The following is a 21,773-nucleotide window of genomic DNA, read 5'->3' on the forward strand; positions in this document are numbered from 1 at the left end:
ATACTGTCTCCTGACGGCATGCACTCATCATGTACTAGTAATCTGTTTGTTTTTCCACGTCATAAAAAGGGAAAGATGGCAGGAGCAAAGACCTGCACAGAGGAAGCCACCTTCTTCCTTCACGAGGTTGGGGGTTGGGTTAATAAGGAAGACAAATTACCAGGAAGCAGAGTCACAGAATCTTGTAGTTAAAAGAGTTTTTGGGGTCATTGTCAACACAATACAAGACCCCCTGTAAATTACTGACTCTTTTTGGGCAGCTGGTTCTATACACAGGTGGTTTTGAGTATTAGAAAGGGCTACCTGAGTCTTAAAAATGGTGGTGGAGTAAGTAAAAGCTACACTGATACTCCTCCAGGAAAAAACTGAAAATACAAATAAATACGGAAAAGCCACCCTGAAGACTAGCTGGAGAGAACCCTGATAAACAAGGACAGAAAGTGGAGACTGTGTAGAGACTGGCAGGAAGTGCAGAGACGCAAAAGGGCTGGTCGGGCTCCCACAGACAGAATGCAAAGGTCCAGAGGGATATCTGAGCTGTGGGGGGTTCCCACTAAAAACTCTGGGGTTTAAACCCAATCTGGGCTCCCAGCCCAGAGAACCAGAACTGAGAAAGAAGCTCAGAGAACATCTGGCTGTGGAAAGCAGCAGGGTTGTTGTCTGCCAGCCAGAGACAGCTGGAAATGCAGGCACCCACCTAAAGGGCCAACACACAAAATTTTGTGTGCAGCCACTCACTTTGGGCTCCAGCAGAGGGAGGGCAGAGTGGACTGGAGCTGTGTGAGGAGAGTCCAGGGTTGCGGGCTGTGGGGTTGGAGCCAGGAGGGCAGCCACCTCGGTTTCCCGTGCTGAGTCATTCCCTCACACTGTGAAGGACATCTTTCTCTACGGACCTTTGCTATCCAGGCAGTTTTTGCCTGGGGGGAAGGCACTTGCCCCACCCTGTTGAAAGACCTCTCACCCACACTGTGGTTGATACACTGAGGCTAAGCAAGCCTGAATAGAATCAGACTGCAGGCAGAGGCAGGTCTCTGGAAGCTTTGAGTCTTTGCCTGATCTCCTTCTGGGCCCAGAGCTAGGAAAAGCAGACCCTGGTGCACATCTTGGTTCTTTACAAAGGCACCCAGCCCCAGCAGAGGGAGCCATAAGCTGTGGATTGCTGATAGCTCCTAACAGGATACTCAGGACCAGTCAGAAACAGCATCTGACACTGTCCTGCACTAGAGATTAGGAGTCATAGCAGATCTACCTAATACATAGACACAAACCCAAACAGGCAGCCAAACTGGGGAGACTAAAAAACAATCCCCACTTGAAAGAACAAGAGAATTCTCCAGAAGAAGAGTTAAACGAAATAGAGATAAGAAATTTACCAGGTATAGAGTTCAGAATAATGATGGCAAAGATGCTCAACAGCATGACAAAAGATAGCAACTATGAAAAAAGACGAGTCAGAAATAAAGAATGACATAGCACTAATAAAGAACATATTGGAAGGAATACAGAGCAGATTAGGGGAAGCCAAGGATCAGATCAGGATCAGATGCACTGTATACAAGAGATCCACCTCAGAACAAAGGACTCACATAAGATGAGAATTAAGGGATGGGAAAAAAAATTTTTCATGCAAATGGAAACGAAAAAATAAAACAACTGAGGCAGAAATACTCATATCTGACAAAATAGACTTCAAAATGAAGGCCATCACTAGAGACAACAAAGGTCACTACATAACACTAAAGGAATCGATCCAACAGATATAACCCTGGTAAATCTATATACATCCAATATAAGAGCACCTAAATATATAAAAAAACTTCTAGAGGACTTTAAGGGAGAGATCAACAGCAATAAAGTCATAGTAGGGGACTTTAACACCCTGCTGACTTCACTGGATAGGTCTTCAAGACAAAAAATTAACAAGGAAACAGTGACTGTAAAGGACACAATGGATCAGATGGATTTAATTGACATTTATAGAACATTTCACCTCAAAGCTGCAGAATATACATTCTTCTCAAGTGCACATGGGTCATTCTCAAAGATAGACCACATGTTAGGACACAAAACAAGTCTCTACAAGTTCAAGAACATTGAAATCATATCAAGCATATTCTCAGATTACAGTGGAATGAAATTAACTGCAGTAAAGACACTCAAAAACACTCAAACGCATGGAGGCAAAATAGCATGTAATTAAAAAATGAATGGGTTACCAACAAGATCAAGAAAGAAATAAAAAACTTCCTGGAAACAAATGAAAATGAACACACAACTCCAAATCTCTGTAATACAGCAAAAGCAGTCCTGAGAGGGAAGTTCATAGCACTACAGGCCTACCTCAAAACCTCCCCTCCCCCCCCAAAAAAAACCAAGAAAAATTAATAATAAGCTATTTAACCCTATACAAAACAAGTCTCTACAAGTTCAAGAAGATTGAAATCACATCAAGCATCTTCTCAGATCACAGTGGAATGAAATTAGAAATCAACTATAGTAAAAACACCCCAAAACATTCAAACACATGGAGGCTAAATAGCATGTTATTAAACAATGAATGGGTTACCAATAAGAAAAAGTAATAAATAAAAAACTTCCTGGAAAGAAATGAAAATGAACACATAACAACCCCAAATTTCTGGGAGACAGTAAAAGCAGTCCTGAGATGAAAGATCATAGCATTATAGGCATAGCTCAAAAAACAAGAAATATCAGCAATAAACTATTTAACCCTACAACTTAATTAGAAAGAAAACAACAAGAAAAGCCATAAGTAGAAGAAAGAAAATAATAAAGATTAGAGCATAAATAAAAGACATAAGAGACTAAAAAAAAAAGATACAAAAAATATCAATGAAACCAAGAGCTGGTTCTTTGAAAAGGTAAACAAGATTGATGAAACGTTAGCCAGACTATCAAGAAACAAAGAGAGAGGACACAAATAAATAAAATCAGAATAGAAAGCAGAGATGTTACAACTGACACTGCAGAAATACAAAGGATTGTAAGAAAATACTATGAACAACTATATGCCAACAAGCTGGACAATGTGGATGTAAGAGACAAATTCCTAGAAAAATACAATCTCCCAAAACTGAATCAGGAAGAACCAGAAAACCTGAATAGGCCAGTAACAACTGATGAAATAGAAGCAGTCATCAAAAACCTCCCAGCAAACAAAAGTCCTGGTCCAGACAGCTTCACAGAGGAGTTTTAACAAACATTCAAAGAAGAACTAACAACTATCCTCCTCAAACTATTACAAAAAAATCTAAGAGGAAGAAATACTTCCAACCTCTTTTTATGAGGCCAGCATTATCCTAATTGCAAAACCAGATGAAGACACTACAAAGAAAGAAAATTACATCCCTGATGAACATAGATGCTAAAATCTTCTTGCTAACAAAATATTAGCAAATCAGATCCAGCAATATATTAAAAAGATCATACACCATGACCAAGAGGGATTTATACCAGGGTTGCAAGGCTGGTACAATATTCGCAAATCAATAAACGTGATGCATCACAAATACAAACTGAAAGACAAAAATCACATAATCCTATCAATAGACACAGAAAAAGCATTCAACAAAATGCAACACCCATTTTTGATAAAAACTCTCAGCAAAGTGGGAATAGAGGAAACATATCTCAATATAATAAAGGCCATATCTGACAAACCTACAGCCAACATCATACTCAATGGGCAAAAACTAAAACCATTTCCCCTAAGAATAGTAACAAGACAGGGATGTCTGCTTTCACCACTCTTATTCAACATAGTACCAGAAGTCCTAGCCATAGCAATCAGAGAAGAAGAAATAAAAGGCATCTAAACTGAAAAGGAGGAAGTAAAGCTGTAATTATGTGCAGGTGGCATGATATTGTACATAGAAAACCCTAAAGACTCCACCAAAAATACTACTAGATTTAATTCGGCAATGTAGTAGGGTACAAAGTTAATACTCAAAAATTGATGGCATTTTTATACACCAATAATGAATTCTCAGAAAGAGAAACTAAACAAACAATCCCATTTACCACTGCAACAACAAAAAAATTAAGACACTTAGGAATAAACTTAACCAAGGAGGTAAAAGACTTGTACTCAGAAAACTACAGGACATTGAAAAAAGAGAAAGAGGAAGATATAAACAAGTAGATAATATACTGTGTTCATGGATTGGTAGAATTAACATCATTAAAATGTCCATATTACCTAGAACAATCTACAGATTCAATGCAATCCCTATTATAATATCAACGTCATATTTCACAGGTCTAGAACAAATACTCCAAAAATTTATATGGAATCGAAAAAAGGCCCTGAATATCTACAGCAATCTTGAGAAGAAAGAACAAAGTTGGAGGGATCACAATACCAGATACCAAGTTATACTACGATGCCACTGTAATCAAAACAGCCTGATACTGGCACAAGAACGGGCATATACAAGCAGTCCTCGGGTTATGTCGTAGGACTCGACGTACATCGTTTCGTGGTTACATTGCCATCTCCCATTTATTTATTTAAAATAAAAAGTTTCGTCATTTCGACATATATTCATATGTGCTTTACTGTTTTTATTATTTACTGTATTTACCACAAGTAAAGGTCAGGAATTGTTATATTTCTTTTAAATTTTTTTTTACTGTTTCACTTCATTACTGCTGTGTATGTGCTCCTTGTGAGTGACAAAGGTGCTTATGTAGGTGGGTTCCAACTTATGGCGAAGATCGCGTCACATTGCACTGTAGGAACAGATCTCCGACATAACCTGAGGACCTACTGTAGATCAATGGAACAGAACAGAGACCTCAGAAATTAACCCAAGTCATTACGCTCAATTAATATTGACAAAGGAGGCAAGAACATACAATGGAGTCAAGACAATCTCTTCAATAAATGGTGTTGGGAAAATTGGACAGATACATGCAAAAAAATCAAACTAGACCACCAACTTACACCATACACCAGAATAAACTCAATATGGATAAAAGACTTAAATGTAAGTTGTGAGACCATAAAAAATCCTAGAAGAAACATAGGCAGCAAAATCTCAGACATCTCTTATAGGAATATGTTTACAGATATATCTCCTAGGGCAGTGGTTGGCAAACTGTGGCTCGCGAGCCACATGCTTCTCACGAGCCGCGGTTTGCCGCTCTGTTGACTAATGAGTTTGCCGACCACTGCGTAAGGCATTACCCTTACCCAGAAGTTTTGACTTCAGGTTAAAGACATTAGTACATTATTAAAATGTTTTTTAAGTGTTTTTCCCTAAGGCAGTGGTCGGCAAACTCATTAGTCAACAGAGCGGCAAACCGCGGCTCGCAAGCTGCATGTGGCTCGTGAGCCGCAGTTTGCCGACCACTGTCCTAGGGCAGTGGTCGGCAAACTCATTAGTCAACAGAGCCAAATATCAACAGTACAACGATTGAAATTTCTTTTGAGAGCCAAATTTTTTTTTTTCAAATTTTTATTAAGGTATTATATGTGTACATATCTTACCATTGCCCCCCCCCCACCCCACTCCCATACATGCCCTCACCCCCCAATGTTTTGCATCCGTTGGTTACTCTTATATGCATGCATAGAGAGCCAAATTTTTTAAACTTAAACTTCTTCTAATGCCACTTCTTCAAAATAGACTCGCCCAGGCCGTGGTATTTTGTGGAAGAGCCACACTCAAGAGGCCAAAGAGACACATGTGGCTCGCGAGCCGCAGTTTGCCGACCACAGTCCGAGGGCAAAGGAAACTAAGGAGAAAATAAACAAATATGGGACTACATCAAAATAAAAGGCTTCTGCACAGCAAAAGAAACCATCAACAAAACGAAAAGGGAGCCGACCGTATGGGAGATCATATTTACCAATGACACATCTGATAAAGGGTTAATACCCATAATATATAAGGAACTCACAACTTAACAAAAGGAAGACAATCAATCTAACAAAAAAATGGGCAAAGGACCTAGACACCTCTCCAAAGTGGACATACAGATGGCCAACAGACATATGAAAAATGCTCATAGTCACTGATGATCAGAGAGATGCATATTAAACAACAATGAGGTATCATCTCACACCTGTCAGAATGGCTATCATCAACAAATTAACAAATGACAAGTGCTGGCAAAGATGTGGAGAAAGGGAACCCTAGTGCACTGCTGGTGGGAATGCAGACTGGTGAAGCCATTATGGAAAACAGTATGGAGTTTCCTCAAAAAATTAAATATGGGACTGCCATTGGACCCAGTGATCCCACTTCTAGGAATATATCCTAAGAAGCCTGAAACACCAGTCAGAAAGAATGTATGCACCCCTATGTTCATAGCAGTGTTATTTACAATAGCTAAGATCTGGCAATAGCCCAAGTGCCCATCAGTAGATGAATGAATAAAAAATCTGTGGTACATTTACACCATGGAATACTATGGAGCAGTAAAAATGAAGGATTTCTTACCCTTTGAGACAGCATGGAGGGACCTAGAGAGTATTATGCTAAGTGAAATAAGCCAGTCAGAGAAAAACAAGTATCACATGATCTCACTCATATGTGAAATCGAATGAACAAAATAAGCTGATGAACAAAATAGATCCAGAGACATAGAAGCATAGATCAGACTGTGTAATCTCAGAGGGAAGGTGGGGGAGGGTGGGTGGGTGGGAAGAGATCAACCAAAGAACTTGTATGCATATATGCATAACCCGTGACATAGACAACAGGGTGGTGAAGGCCTGGGGTGAGGGGTGGGGGCAGGATAGAGGGGGGAAAAATGGGAATATGGAATATATTCGACAATAAAGGTTTAATTTTAAAAAAAGGAAAGGGCTATCTTATAACTGAAATCTTGGTTCCTAAATGCCCATTCATGGTCCTTGGTTCTCTTCTCTGGAGAAGCACCAATGAAGAGATAAATTGTATTTCACTTATTTATCGTGTAAAATACCATCAACTGTAAGATACATCATTACTGTATAATGAAGAAAAAAATCTTCTCAATAAACTGTAAGATGCCATTAAATATAAGAAATACCCCAACTTCAAGCTGTACATCCCAGGACCAATGAAAATCCCTCTTCCACACAACAGTTGTTCAGATAGTCAAACACATCTTCCCTGAACTCACCTCAGTCTTTTCTCCATATTAACTATTCCTAGAGTCCCAAATTATTCATTTAAAAAATATTGTTAAAGACTCTTAATACTTACAAAAATCTTGGAACTATATTAATACCTCTTTTCCTAAAGCCATTGAAAAGTTACTGGTGTGATGCCTCATCACCCCCTATTTATTGTGTATTCTACAAACAAAAATGTTGTAAACGAGTATAACCACCAAAAAAAAATCAAGAAATTAACACTGACACATTACTGCTATCTAATGTGAGAGATCCTTCAAGTTTTCCCAACTTCCCAATAATGCTTGTATAGCAGTCCAGACAGAGCCTCACATTGCATTTAGTCATCACATCTCATTAGTCTCTGTCAGTCTGGAAGTCTCCCAGAGTTTCCTTGATGTTCACGTCCTTGACACTTTTGAAGATTACAGCCCAGTTGTTTTGTAGAAAGTCCCTCCACTCTAGATTTATCTGATGTTTCCTTGTGGCCAGACTAGGTCACACACCTCTGGTACACAGAACAGAAGTGATGCTGTGCTCTTTTCCGTGTATGCTACCGGGTGGCACATTTTGATATATCCCTTCTTGCTCAAGTTTACTTTGATCATTTGGTAAAAGTGCCATTCTCCAGGCATTTCCACTGTGAAATTACTCTTTTTCCCTTTGTAATTATTGAGTACTCTGTGAGATCATATAAATTAAACTTTCAACTTACTCTTATTTTTGAGATCAGTATAAACTCATGGTTCCTGTTTTATTTAATGGGCTGAAATAATTACTATCATTATTCATTTGATGCTCAAATTCCAACCTGTTTTTGATAAAACACTGTTTACAGACTTTTTCTATCCTGTTCTTTTTTGGGCATCAGTTTATCAATGTCTTTATTAAAAATAAAATGGTAAAATGAATACAATACTTCTAATAATAAAAAATGAGACCGACATCTCACTGAATATTATATTCATGGGGATACAGCTCAAGCTATGTATATATTTAATTCTCACCTGAAGATATATTTTCATTGATTTTTACAGAGAGAGGAAAGGGGAGAGAGAGAAACATTGATATGAGAGAGAAACATCAATTAGTTGCCTCTCCTATGTGTCCTGACCAGGGATCGAACCTGCAACCTTTAGATGTACAGAGACGACACTCTAATGGAGCCACTGGCTAGAGCTCAAGCTTTCAATATACACTGAGTGGCCAGATTATTATGATCTCTGAACACATAATAATCTGGCCACTCAGTGTATATCCTATATAATAAAAGGCTAATATGCAAATTTCCCCTCGACCAGGAATTCAACCAGCAGGCAGGCCAGCCAACCGCCCATGTCCCCTCCCCCTGGCTAGGCTGGCCGGACCCCACCCATACACTAATTCATGTACCGGGCCTCTAATATATATGTGTGTGTGTGTGTGTGTGTGTGTGTATATATGTATGTATGTATATGTATATGTATGTGTGTGTGTATATATATATGTATGTATGTATATGTATATGTATATGTATATGTATATGTATATGTATATGTATATGTGTGTGTGTGTGTGTGTATAAAAGATATATATACACACACACACACTGAGTGGCAAGATCTTTATGCATTCAGAGATCATAATAATCTGGTCACTCAATGTATGTTTTTGGTGGCGTGGCAGATGTTAGTGTACACTCACCTTATGTGAATGAAGGCTGCTAGGGGTCTTCCACTTGAACTACTACTTAAGCCAGGCCTGCACAAACCATGTGTAGGTGGACTTAATAAATACTTTCTTTGTGTTATATGTTTTCCAAGGTCCACCTAGTTCTGTGTCATTTTCAAGTTAAAGATATTTTTAGGTTTTCTTACAAGTTTTTGATAAAATAATTTTAAATGGGTGGAGAAAAAAGGTTAAGTACAGAGTTAGGTATTCCACTCAGAGAAGATTTACCAGTACACTGAGAGGAAAGCTGCCTACATTAACTTTCATACCAAGCACCAGAACTCTAAAAGCCTTCAAATCTGTTATTTATGTTTTAGAATCTATAAGCCTGAGATCTATGGGGAGGGTTTTACACTGCAACAAACATGGAGGGAGGCCACTGGTCTTAGGCATGGGCCTTGGGAGGCTAACCATTCTATAATGCAAACTTCATGCAGAGCAAAGAATTATCCTGCCCCAAATACCTCTTTATCTGCACCCCCTTCAAGAAAAACCTGAATTGTGGGGCACTCTAAGGCATCAATCAAGGGGTAAGGGAGCCCCACCAGACCTCTAACACATGCAGCCAGTGGCACCAATGCTGAGTGTGCAGCATTCAGTCCAGGGTCATCATCATGTGAACAGCTATCAAGTGAAAAATATCTTCCAACCTGTACCCTATGGGGTTGACTTCTCAGTCAGTATTCTTAACCCAGACCCTTTATATCACTGCAGCTCCCTCCTCTTCTGCTGCAGGAGAGGAAAGGGTAGCACGAAAGATAAAAAGGCAAATCAAGCGATGAGTTCCAACAACCTGCTCAGGACTGCATGGAGCCTGCAATCTCTAAGTCAGAAGGAAGGCTTGTAGAAAAATCATCTCAAGTATCTGACAGAGGTAGGGGTTCTCTACATCCACCTAAGATTTAGAGACATAAAAGAAAAATCCGGAGCTTATGCAAAAGTGTTAAAACAAAACCATCATGTCTTCATGAAATCATTTCTGTGCAGGACTCTTATTTTGTTTCAGGTATGCTGCTGATTACTGCACAGAATAGAAAGTAAGACACAAACTTTAAAGAAACTTGCAGTTATTTTTTAAAAGCTATTTTTATTTTTTAAAAGCAACTACCTAAGTGATTCAGTTTTAGATAACTTGGGGAATAACTATGAATTTTTAAAAAATATATGGATCACATGGAACAGTGGTTCTCAACCTTTCTAATGCCGGGACCCTTTAATACAGTTCCTCATGTTGTGGTGACCCCCAACCATAAAATTATTTTCGTTGCTACTTCATAACTGTAATTTTGCTACTGTTATGAATCGTAATGTAAATATCTGTGTTTTCCGATGGTCTTAGGCTCTACAGCAGCGATTCTCAACCTGTGGGTCACGACCCACAGGTTGAGAACCGCTAGCAGGGTCGCCTGACATAGAAGATAAAGTAGAAATATTTGTAAACTAAGGCAAAAAAGAATACATAAAATTTAAACTCTTACTTCCTGCCACAGCAGTACATTTAAACTTCAGGCTCCACCTTTACTGAGGTAACTAAATCCACATTCAATTAGAACCTAAAAACTTTAAAGACTAAAACAATAGTATGACTATGTTACTCATTTTCTCGATGGGCTTTTAGAATAAAGGTAACAGATTTATATTAAGTAGCCCAAATTATTGATATTAAAGGTGTTTTCATAAAGTGTGATTTTTATATTCACTTAGTGAATATTCTACATTTTCTAGTCACTACTAGATAATACATTTAAGAGAATAAGATAGAAAAAAGGTGAGCCTAGCTGGTTTGGCTCAGTGGATAGAGCGTCGGCTTGCGGACTCAAGGGTCCCAGGTTCGATACCGGACAAGGGCATGTACTTTGGTTGCGTGCACATACCCAGTAGGGGGTGTGCAGGAGGCAGCTGATCGATGTTTCTCTCTCATCGACGTTTCTAACTCTCTATCCCTCTCCCTTCCTCTCTGTAAAAAATCAATAAAATATATTAAAAAAAGAAAGAAAAGAAAAAAGGTGAAGAGGCACTCAACTAATTCTGTTCAACCAGCTGAAGAAACAATAAAAAGCATTTGATACTGCTGATTGAAAAAGATAGAAAAGCAACATCATTATTTGGCTACATGTTTATCTAAATTACTTCACTTTTCTTTAAACAATGAAAAGAATATCTATAAATTCTTAGAGAGATACAAATAAAACTATAAGAGATTTTCAATTTGACAATAATTTGACAAATATAAGACTGTTAAATAACAGTAAAATCTATATATACTTTTTAAAACCAGGAAAATAAATCCTTAACTTTCCCCAAATGTGCATTATTTTAAACTATCCAAGAGCCTGTAACTTCCCCTTTATACTACGGCATATCCACTAACTCAGTGGTCGGCAAACTGCGGCTCGCGAGCCACATGCGGCTCTTTGGCCCCTTGAGTGTGGTTCTTCCACAAAATACCATGGCCTGGGCGAGTCTATTTTGAAGAAGTGGCGTTAGAAGAAGTTTAAGTTTAAAAAATTTGGCTCTCAAAAGAAATTTCAATCGTTGTACTGTTGATATTTGGCTCTGTTGACTAATGAGTTTACCGACCACTGCACTAACTCATTCTGCTTAACAAATAAAACCACAAATTGAGTGTCCTTCCTGTCAATGATGTCACAGCATGCATTGGGAAATGTCCTTCAAGTACCAAATGAAGGGCATTGATGAGAACAAACTTGAGCAACCTCTTGAAACATCCACAAGGCAAGAAAACAAAATACTTATACTTAACAATGTGTAATTTGAAAGTTAGTTATCACATGTATCTTCAACTCAAAGAAAACTTAACAAAACTGCATGCCTTCATCAAATCATTTCTGTGCAGCACTCTTATTTTGTTCCAGGTATGCTGCTGACTACTGCACAGAATAGAAAGTAAGACACAAACTTCAAAGAAACTTGCAATACTTTCCATACTCTATCAAGTATACAAATAATGATGACATGAAAGGAAAAGGAAAATACTGTCAAAGAGGCACAGAAAAAGGCCCTCTGAAGCCTGCTGGGGCCTTGGGTGGTAAACTCACTGAGGGTGTGACCCAGGCATCTTTTTCCCCCAACTCACCAGTTCATCTTAGAATGCATAGCACAAAGCTTTCTTTACTCAAATGAAGGGGAGACAACTGACATGTGAGCAAGGGAGGGCTAAACAGGGATCTCTGGGTCCACTCCTCAAGGGCTGTGCGTGGTGGCTCTGAGGCAAGGGTCCTTAACCCTCACGTGAACAGTGCTGTCCTACAGGAGAAGGGCAAGAGCAGCTGGGACACATTCATGAGCCAGGAAAGTAAGTGATTCTCAGCACATAAAGATTTCCTGCTGCTGACCTCCACAACAGAGACTCATGGCCTGACACAGAATTAGATTTAGAGTCACAAGAGGCCTTCCCGCTCAGGAGGCATTGGCCTATGTCCTAGAGGAAGGTGGTGGAAAATCTGGGATTAAAACCAATGTTTCCTGTCTTTACTTCCTTGTTTCTCAAAGCAAGATCTGGGGACCAGAGTGGCATTAGCTAGCATCACCTGGAAACATAAAAAATACAGAACCTCGTGCTGTCCCTCAGATCTACTGAACCAGAATTTGCATTTTAATGAGATTCCCAGGTGATTGATAGCATATTAAAATTTGAAAAGTACTCTAGAGTATGTATCTAGAACTACAATGTCTGAGTTCTTTAAATATCAGATAGTGCCAACTTTCTCTCCAAAGTATTGTACCAATTTACTTTCCCACATTATTCTAATTTTCTATGTATCTAATTATAATATAAATCCTTTTCCTATTGTTAAAATTGCTCTAAAAATAAAGTCTATTTAAAAACAAAAAAAGCTCATATTATAGTGCCTGGCAATAAATTAAAACTATTGTTATTAAAACAGTTACATTAGAAATACCCTAAATGTTTCTGCAAGAAATTAATAATATTGTTCCAACTGTAATTATGCTTTACCTAAGTCAGTTTCAAAATTGATTCTGACAAGATAAAAGCATCTTCTCAAAGAGGTAAGCCTTGAGAATCCATGAGATACCTGGATGAATGATTCCAAATCTAATAAGCTATTTTTCAAAGCTTCCAAGCGAAATGTAGAAATGTAAAATGACTAATGATTCCATGACAGCCAGTTTCTTAGTAAGTACAAGTTTTATAGGTTCTTATGGCCATTATTTAAGAAAAAAAATTGAGCTAAGAGGACAAGACAAATGATAACATCAAAAATAAATATAATCATAGAATTATGTTGAAAACGATATGGTTTCAGCAGAGAATGCCTACTTATAAGGCAATGATTTCTAGGAGGAAAAATAAATCTACAACCTCCTTTGCTTGTTTACCTGGATGAGTCATGGTGACTGGCTCCTCTTTGGACTTATTATTGTAGATAACTACAGCAACTGCATTGTGGAAAGCAGCCCGTGATATTTTCTCTTTAAATGTGCAATTTCCCCTCTGCAGCAAGGCAATCCACTGCTTGATATTGGGAGGGACAAAGAATCGGGTTTGAGGATCACAGCCCAGATGATCAGCAACTAAAGGGAAAAGGAAAAACACATTAATTTTTTTCCTCAAGTAAAGATAAATAAAATCAATCAACTCTTTCTCTGAAGAACGTTAAGCGGCTCACTGACAGCAGAGCTAGGAATACATCCAGAAAGGACATTACCCTGAATCTAAATCCTTGTCTGTACAGGGAGAAAGATGCTCCTGCAACCCAAATTAAAAGTGAAAAATTCTGTTTATAGATTGACAAGAATAAAAAAGACTGTAATACCCAGTGTAGGGTGGTGAAGAGAGGAGGAAGAAAAGGCAAACAGAAAAACCCAGGAGAATGAGCTACCCCTGATTTTGCTCATTCATTTGCATTTACTCATCTCTCCACTCCCCACCTCTCACCGCCTCCACGAGGAGACTGATTTTGCTTGGGGTAAGTAAGGAAGGCAAACTAATCTTTTGTTCAGTTATCAAGTGGTCTTGTTGAAATTCAAACATGCTTAAAAAAAAGAAAAAAAGAAATTCAAGCATGCTTTAACAAATTTCATGGCTCTGACGCCCTTTGTAAATCTTGAGACGCTGTGCCTGGCTGTTCTTCCCATTCCTCATCCGTGCATTTATAATAGGTTAAAATGAAAGGGGGGCAGTGCAGAGGGGGGAAGAAGCCACCAAAGGTAAGCTTGGAGGCTGCGGGTCCGCAGGGCCAGAGGACAGCGGGCCCTCTTCCTCCTGAGTGAGTCACTGCCAGCACTGTGCAGGCTGGGGAGGAGGGGGTACAGCACAAGAGTAACACTGGAAGCAAATAAGTAATAAGAACATTAAATAAGTATTAATAAAAAATAAAGTGTGAAAAACGACACCACCAGTGGGGAAATGTTTGCTTTCCCTGAAAGCACACTGTTTATTAAAAGAAATGAAATGTAGCCAAAACCGGTTTGGCTCAGTGGACAGAGCGTCAGCCTGCGGACTGAGGGGTCCCAGGTTCGATTCCGGTCAAGGGCATGTACCTTGGTTGCGGGCACATCCCCAGTAGGAGGTGTGCAGGAGGCAGCTGATCGATGTTTCTCTCTCATCGATGTTTCTAGCTCTCTATCCCTCTCCCTTCCTCCCTGTGAAATATCAATAAAATATATTTAAAAAAAAAAAAAAAAAGAAATGAAATGTTTACATTACTTAAAGAAACTAAATTGTAGAGACACCACTAACTACAGAGAAATGTTACATCTACCATTTCCACTTAAATATCTTTCCCCAAATTCTCTTATTATCATGGGGAGGGACAACGATGAAAACATATTTGCTACCAGAGATCTCTTAATATACAATAAGTAGGAGATCAATGATTCCATAGTTTGTCATGACTAATACTGTCTACAACTATGATTCACCCTTTCCCTTACACAGTTTAGTTCTTTCTTAATCAAATTAAACTTTAGTTGTCAACTATTGCAAGACACAGTCAAGGCATTGTGAAACTCTGAAATTGTGAAACACTTTACTTTCAGTGATATCTGTCTGTTTCACTGATTACTCTGCTATTTTAAAATATAAGCATTTAGGTGATGTGCTAGGACAGTGGTCAGCAAACTCATTAGTCAACAGAGCCAAATATCAACAGTACAACGATTGAAATTTCTTTTGAGAGCCAAATATTTTAAACTTAAACTTCTTCTAACACCACTTCTTCAAAATAGACTCGCCCAGGCTGTGGTATTTTGTTGAAGAGCCACACTCAAAGGGCCAAAGAGCCGCGTGTGGCTCGAGAGCCGCGGTTTGCCAACCACTGTGCTAGGATAACCTCAGTGTCTTGGGAAAATTTCCAATACTATATCCAAGTAGGTGCAAAGAACTTGTTTTAAGTGCTTCATTTGTGATTATTCAAAATACACTGCTGCACAAACCTTGAAGAAAATTCAGAATCAAGAATATCTAAAGAGCCCTGGACAGTGTGGCTCAGTTGGTTGAGCATTGACCCGTGCACCAAAAGGTCACCATTCGATTCCCAGTCAGGGCACATACCCAGGTTGTGGGTTCGATCCCTGGTTGGGGTGCATGTGGGAGGCAACTGATGGATGTTTCTCTCTTATATCAATGTTTCTCTCCCTCTCCCTTCTTCTTTCTCTCTCTCTCTAAAAAAAAAAAAAAAAAAAAAAAGCAGTAAAAACATTAAAAAAAAAAAAGAATATAGAAAGAGATCTGTACACTTGTCTTCGGTGAAACATTCGTTTTTTCTGTGATTTTCCTGACCTCCCTGTGATTTCCTATTGTCACTATGTGGTAAAGAGGAAACAACACAGTTGGGGACCAGCAAGACCTGGGGGTCCAAATGCTCTAATCTTCCATTTTTACTTATTTGTAAAATTGAGGTTAAATTCTTACCTCACACGAGTTAGGTATATGTGAAAAAGTCTTTAACAATTCCTCTACTCTTGGGTGATTCCAATACATTCCCTTCCGTTAGTTTTATGCGTGCCAGCCTATCTTGTGCTAGTGACCCAGTCTGGTGACCCACAGGGACTCTATGCTGACGTTCATGAAACCCATGCAGAGCTAGGCAGCACGTCCCTGTGTCCCCTCTCCCAACAGCTCCCTAGTCTCATCCTTTCTCCCTGTTGCTCTGACAATGTTACTGTCCACTTAGAAGGACAGCCTTTCAGTAATGGCCACAACGTCTAAGACTAAAAGAGACAGCAAGGGGTGCAAACACAGAGCGCAATCTACCTCTTGAAGGAATCTCCATTCACTAAGAACAGATTCTATGAACTGCACAATCCAAACAAATTCCAACAACAGACTGTATGAGCAAAAAGAATGTCCCTGTTCCCCCAAACCACTATGTGTAAAGGTCTCTGAAGACATCTGTATCGGTAAGAACAGAATATGCAATGATAAACAAGAATAAGATGTGCAAGTTCCTGTTCAAAGAAGCCGTTTTCATTTATCAGAAGAAGAAAATAAGGTGTTTTTATAATCACTTAATACTATAGTATGCTTATTTTTATCCATTTATTCCTTCCAGTAATTAAAAAATAACTTGAACAATAAAAATGTTAACAGCTAAAAACCTCACAATTTCACAAGAGGAATGATGACTATGGCTGGTGATCAAGTGGCACTACTTCAAAATTTAATACCAGTTATTTGTACTTGAAGCAATTTATTTATTTATTTTTATTTTTTTCTGCTTTTTTAAAAAATATATCTTTATTGTTCAGATTATTACAGGTGTTCCTCTTTCTTTTTTCCCCCATAGCTCCCCTCCACCTGATTCCCCACCCCACCCCATGCCCTTACCCCCCACCACTGTCTTCATCCATAGGTGTAAGATTTTTGTCCAGTCTCTTCCCGCACCCCTCACACCCCCTTCCCCCTGAGAATTGTCAGTCCACTCCCTTTCTATGTCCCTGATTCTATTATATTCACCAGTCCATTCTGTTCTTCAGATTTTTTATTCACTTGATTTTCAGATTCACTTGTTGGTAGGTATGTATTTGATGTCATTTTGTTGTTCATAATTTTTATCTTTACCTTTTTTTTCTTCTTCCTCTTCTTAAAGAATACCCTTCAGCATTTCATATAATCCTGGTTTGGTGGTGATGAACTCCTTTAGCTTTTTCTTGTCTGTGAAGCTCTTTATCTGGCCTTCAACTCTGAATGATAGCTTTGCTGGGTAGAGTAATCTTGGTTGTAGGTTCTTGCTGTTCATCACTTTGAATACTTCTTGCCACTCCCTTCTGGCCTGCATAGTTTCTGCCGAGAAATCAGCTGACAGTCGTATGGGTGCTCCCTTGTAGGTAACTAACCGTTTTTCTCTTGCTGCTTTCAAGATTCTCTCTTTGTCTTTTGCCCTTGGCATTTTAATTATGATGTGTCTTGGTGTGGTCCTCTTTGGATTCCTCTTGTATGGGGTTCTGTGAGCTTCCTGAACTTGTAAGTCTATTTCTTTTACCAGGTAGGGAAAGTTTTCTGTCATTATTTCTTCTAATAAGTTTTCAATATTTTGCTCTTTCTCTTCTTCTGGCACCCCAAAAATTCGAATGTTGGTACACTTAAAGTTGTCCCAGAGGCTCCTTACACTATCTTCATATTTTTGGATTCTTTTTTCTTTTTGTTTTTCTGGTTGGGTGTTTTTTGTTTCCTCATATTTCAGACCTTTGGTTTGATTCTTGGGGTACGTTGATCTACAGTTGAGTTTCTGTATATTCTTTATTTCAGACAGTGTATGCTTAATTTCTGACTGGTCCTTTTCCATTTTTTTGGCATTCTCATTAAGATCCTTAAAGGTCTCACTAAGTTTCTCAGTGGTTTTTAGAAGATTCTTGAGTAACCTTATAAATGTGGTTCTGAACTCTATGTCATCCAGTAGTTTGCTTTCCTCCATTTCTTTCATTCGTGACATGTTTCTTTGTCTCCGCATTTTGCTGTTTCCCTGTGTTGATGGAGTGGCTTTGTGTGGTAGGTAACCTATAGGGGCCAATAGCTCAGCCTCCCCAATCACCTGAGGTGGACACCTTTGGTACACCCCTTTGTGGGCTGAGTGCAAAGTCTTGGTGTAGTTAAGCCTTGATTGCTGTTGGTACACTGGGAGGAATTGACCTCCAGGCCAATTGGCTGCGAGGACCCGCTGTGTCTATAATGGAAGAACTGCTGCGCTGGAGACACGCTTATGGTGCAGGACTTGTTTCAGTGGGGCTTTGGTGCTCACTGAGTCTGCCTCTTGAATGTGTCACTTATGGATGTGAGGAGTTGAAATCTGGTGTCTCACACTGACCACTAGGTACACTGGCTTCTGGATCTCCAATGGGGTGCAGGTCAGCTACTGTCTGAGGCAGGGGTGGGCAAACTTTTTGACTCGAGGGCCACAATGGGTTCTTAAACTGGACCGTAGGGCCGGAACAAAAGCATGGATGGAGTGTTTGTGTGAACTAATATAAATTCAAAGTAAAGGAGCGGAGGGGAGAGCAAGAGAACCGGATAGAACAGCCAGATCCGGCCCGCGGGCCGTAGTTTGCCCAAGGCTGGTCTGAGGCCACCCAGCAGGCGCTACAGCTAGAACTAGTTTTCTCCTCTTTGCTTGGGGTTTGGAGGTTTTGGAGCTGTCTGACCCGGGCTGCAAGTTTGCTAGGTTAAGCTGCGATAGGGCAGGTCATTCATATGCTAAAGCCGCTGCTTGGAGCTTGGGTGGGTTTGTAGATTGTGCGGGGCGGGGTCTCAGGGCGTGACTAGGCTAGGGCGTGGCAAACAGCGATGGCTGCCAGTTAGCCGGCTCTGCGTCTCCAACTGCATCCCACGCCCTAGCACAGTAAACAATTATTCCTGTGCGCAGCCCTGCAAGCAAGCCACCCTCACTTTCTGACCCGACGGCAGACAGTTCAGCTTCTCCCCGTAGGAGTTTGGGTCCCCCGTGTCTCCCCAGAAACTGGAGTTTGGAGTAATTGGGAGCTTGTCTCCCTTTGGGTTGAAAAAAGCAGCGCTCCCAGATGCCTGTCGCCAGCCCGATTCTCGCGCCTCCGTACCTCAGCTTTTTGCGCTTGTGCACCCCTCAATGCTGTTTTCTCTTTCCTTCTAGTTGTAGAACTTCCACTCAGCCAGCTTTCCCGTGGTTCTGGGTGATAGACGTTTTGTCTTTTAGTTGTAGTTTTAAAATTGTTGTGCGAGGCAGCAGTTTAGGTGTTTACCTACGCCGCCATCTTGGATCCTCCTATTTATTTTTTTTAAAAAAATATATTTTATTGATTTTTTACAGAGAGGAAGGGAGAGGAATAGAGAGTTAGAAACATCGATGAGAGAGAAACATCAATCAGCTGCCTCCTGCACACCTCCTATTGGGGATGTGCCTGCAACCAAGGTACATGCCCTTGACCAGAATCGAACCTGGGACCTTTCAGTCTGCAGGGTGACGCTCTATTCATGGAGCCAAGCCGGTTAGGGCTTGAAGCAATTTATTAAGTGAAGACATAAAATGTCTACATAATTATGAACCATAAAATATGTCAATAGCAATTTTGCTCAAATTCAAAATCATTTACTTCTGTTTTTTTGTTTGTTTTTTACCTTCAAGTTCAGAAGAGGACATCATCTCTGATTTCTTTGCATTTATTAGTGACAGTGTCAGGAAAAACTTACTTGAAGTTATCATGAAAATGTGAAATTACATATAATAAAAAATACTGTACTACAATACCTTAACAATTTTGACAATTATACCTAATAAAGCTGAAAAATACTGTATTACAGAAAAACTTAACTTCAATTTTTTCCCCTCTTTATGGCCTTTCCTATCAAATCCAGAAATAGTCTGAGACTTTTATTTACTCCTTGACTAGAACCAAACAATTCTCAATAAGAACAATTATGGAATCCTCACCTTAATGCACAATAACTTAAGACATTCAGCAACATACGAAGTACCGCAGAGAAATAGGATAGAACCAAACATTTTGGTCCTGAATCTTGAAGCACCTCTAAATGTACTGAGGAGGCACGCCTGGCACAGAATGGAATATTCACAAGGTAGCAGAAAGCACCAGCATGAAGAGAGCTCAGACATTCAGAAAGGAAAAGAGCAATAAAACGGTCAGGGAGCCTACACGGAATGCTGAGAAACTACTCCAACAGAAAGGAGAGCGTGCAGAAGTGAACAGCACAAGAACACAGAAGAAAGATTGATCCCTCCTCTTAAACTCTTGTGAAAATCAAGTAAGAAGATTATATAGCCAAAGCTACGACACTATACAAATTGAAGATAATCAAGTTCTAAAAAGAAGACCCCACCTGTAAAGGGAAAAGAGGAAGACTATTCTGGTACAAAGACCATGTAAATATTGAAAGGGTTCTGTGAGTGAATAAGTAAAAAACAAAAACAAAACTCTTCCCCAACCCAGCAACCGGAAAGGCTCCACTAGGATTCATTTGACTTAGTAAGACCTCATCTTTTAAAAAAGTAAACACCCCATCTAAAGAGTAGAGGTCACTAAGTTACTAGTATTACCTGGGGGATGTCTCCTCCCACGCCCCAGAACCAGCAGTGTGCTGCTGTGAGAGTCACATCGGGCTGGAACACATGATGGAAGGTCACTGACTTCTCCAGGCGCACAGCGCAGGTGCCTCGATGTGTCTCTCGCTCTCAGAGCCCGTGTCTCATTTTCTCTACCTGCAATGCCAATGCTAACTCTCTTTTGCTGACCACCTCCTAAGCTTCAGGATTCTGCTAACATATCTTCTCCAGCCTCCTAAAGCTGAGCTGGGTGCTGTGTTCATGCCTCCAAGGCACCCCCAGATCACAGCCATCTTAGCATTCATTGCACTGTATTAATACCTGGTTGTTTATTCTGAGCGTCTCCTAAGTGTGAGATCTAGCATCTCCTTTAACATGTCTGGCATGTACTAGACACTTACTGTACCTGATGAAGGGAGAGAGGGAAGGATGACAGAGGAGGACTAGGCAAGAACGAATATAAAGAAAAACCTTGTGCCAAAGACCTGTTTCATGTGGAAATATTCTGACTTGGGCAATATTCTATCAGCTGTTTCCTACAAAAGAAGTAAAAATAAAAATAAGCCCAAGTAGTCCTAGCTGGTTTGGCTCAGTGGATAGAGCGTCGGTCTGAAGACTGAAGGGACCCAGGTTCGATTCTTGTCAAGGGCGCATGCCTAGATTGCAGGCTCAATCCCTAGTAGGGGGCGTGCAGGAGGCAGCCAATCAAAGATTCTCTCATTGTTGATGATTCTCTCTCTCTCTCCCTCTCCCTTCCTGAAATCAATAAAAATATATTTAAAAAAATAATAAAAGAAATACGCCTAGCTAGTTCCCCTGGCTTTAGATATTTCCATTGTCAGGTATGTTCTAGTTATTTGCTTTCCTATTTCTACAGTAGATTACAATCTCTCTAATATTTAGGTTTCCTGCTTCTACTTTGTCTTTCCTTATTTTTTCTTTGTTAAATTCGTATTTTATGATTGAAAGGGAAAAATGCAATTCTTTATTTTTGTTCCCAATTTATTTCTTTAAATTGATTTGAGAGAGGAGGAGGAAGAGGAGGAGGGAAACACTGATGGGGGGGGGAGAGAGAGAGAGAGAGAGAGAGAAACATTGATCAATTACTTCCCATATGCGCCCCTACCAGAGATCAAATCCACAACCTGGGTATGTGCCCTGAACGGGAATTGAACCCACAACCTTTTGGTATATGGGATGGCGCTCCAATCAACTGAGCCACACTGGTCAGGGCTGTTCCCAATTTTTTTTTCTTTTTAAAAAACCAAATGAATCTTTTTATTTTATTTTAACTGACTTTAGAGAGGGGGAGGGAGAGGGAGAGAGAGGGAATGTTATTCGGCTGCCTCCCATATGCACACCGACCGGGGATCGAACTCACAACCTGGGTATGTGCCCTGACCAGGAATCAAATTTTGACG

General features: G+C 39.8%; 1 protein-coding gene across 4 annotated transcripts in view; it reads right to left on the reverse strand.

Annotated features, from left to right (window-relative positions):
• Window positions 1-21,773, reverse strand: part of RNF130 (ring finger protein 130) — a 132,635-nt gene that overhangs the window by 88,953 nt on the left and 21,909 nt on the right. For all 4 annotated transcript variants that reach the window (XM_080673104.1, XM_080673107.1, XM_080673106.1 and 1 more), the window contains exon 2: window positions 13,199-13,393. In XM_080673104.1, the coding sequence (XP_080529230.1) occupies window positions 13,199-13,393 (195 nt within the window). The remainder of the gene's footprint in view (window positions 1-13,198; window positions 13,394-21,773) is intronic.

This window comes from Plecotus auritus (assembly GCF_963455305.1).
Source record: "Plecotus auritus genome assembly, chromosome: 6".
Classification (NCBI taxonomy): Eukaryota; Metazoa; Chordata; class Mammalia; order Chiroptera; family Vespertilionidae; genus Plecotus; species Plecotus auritus.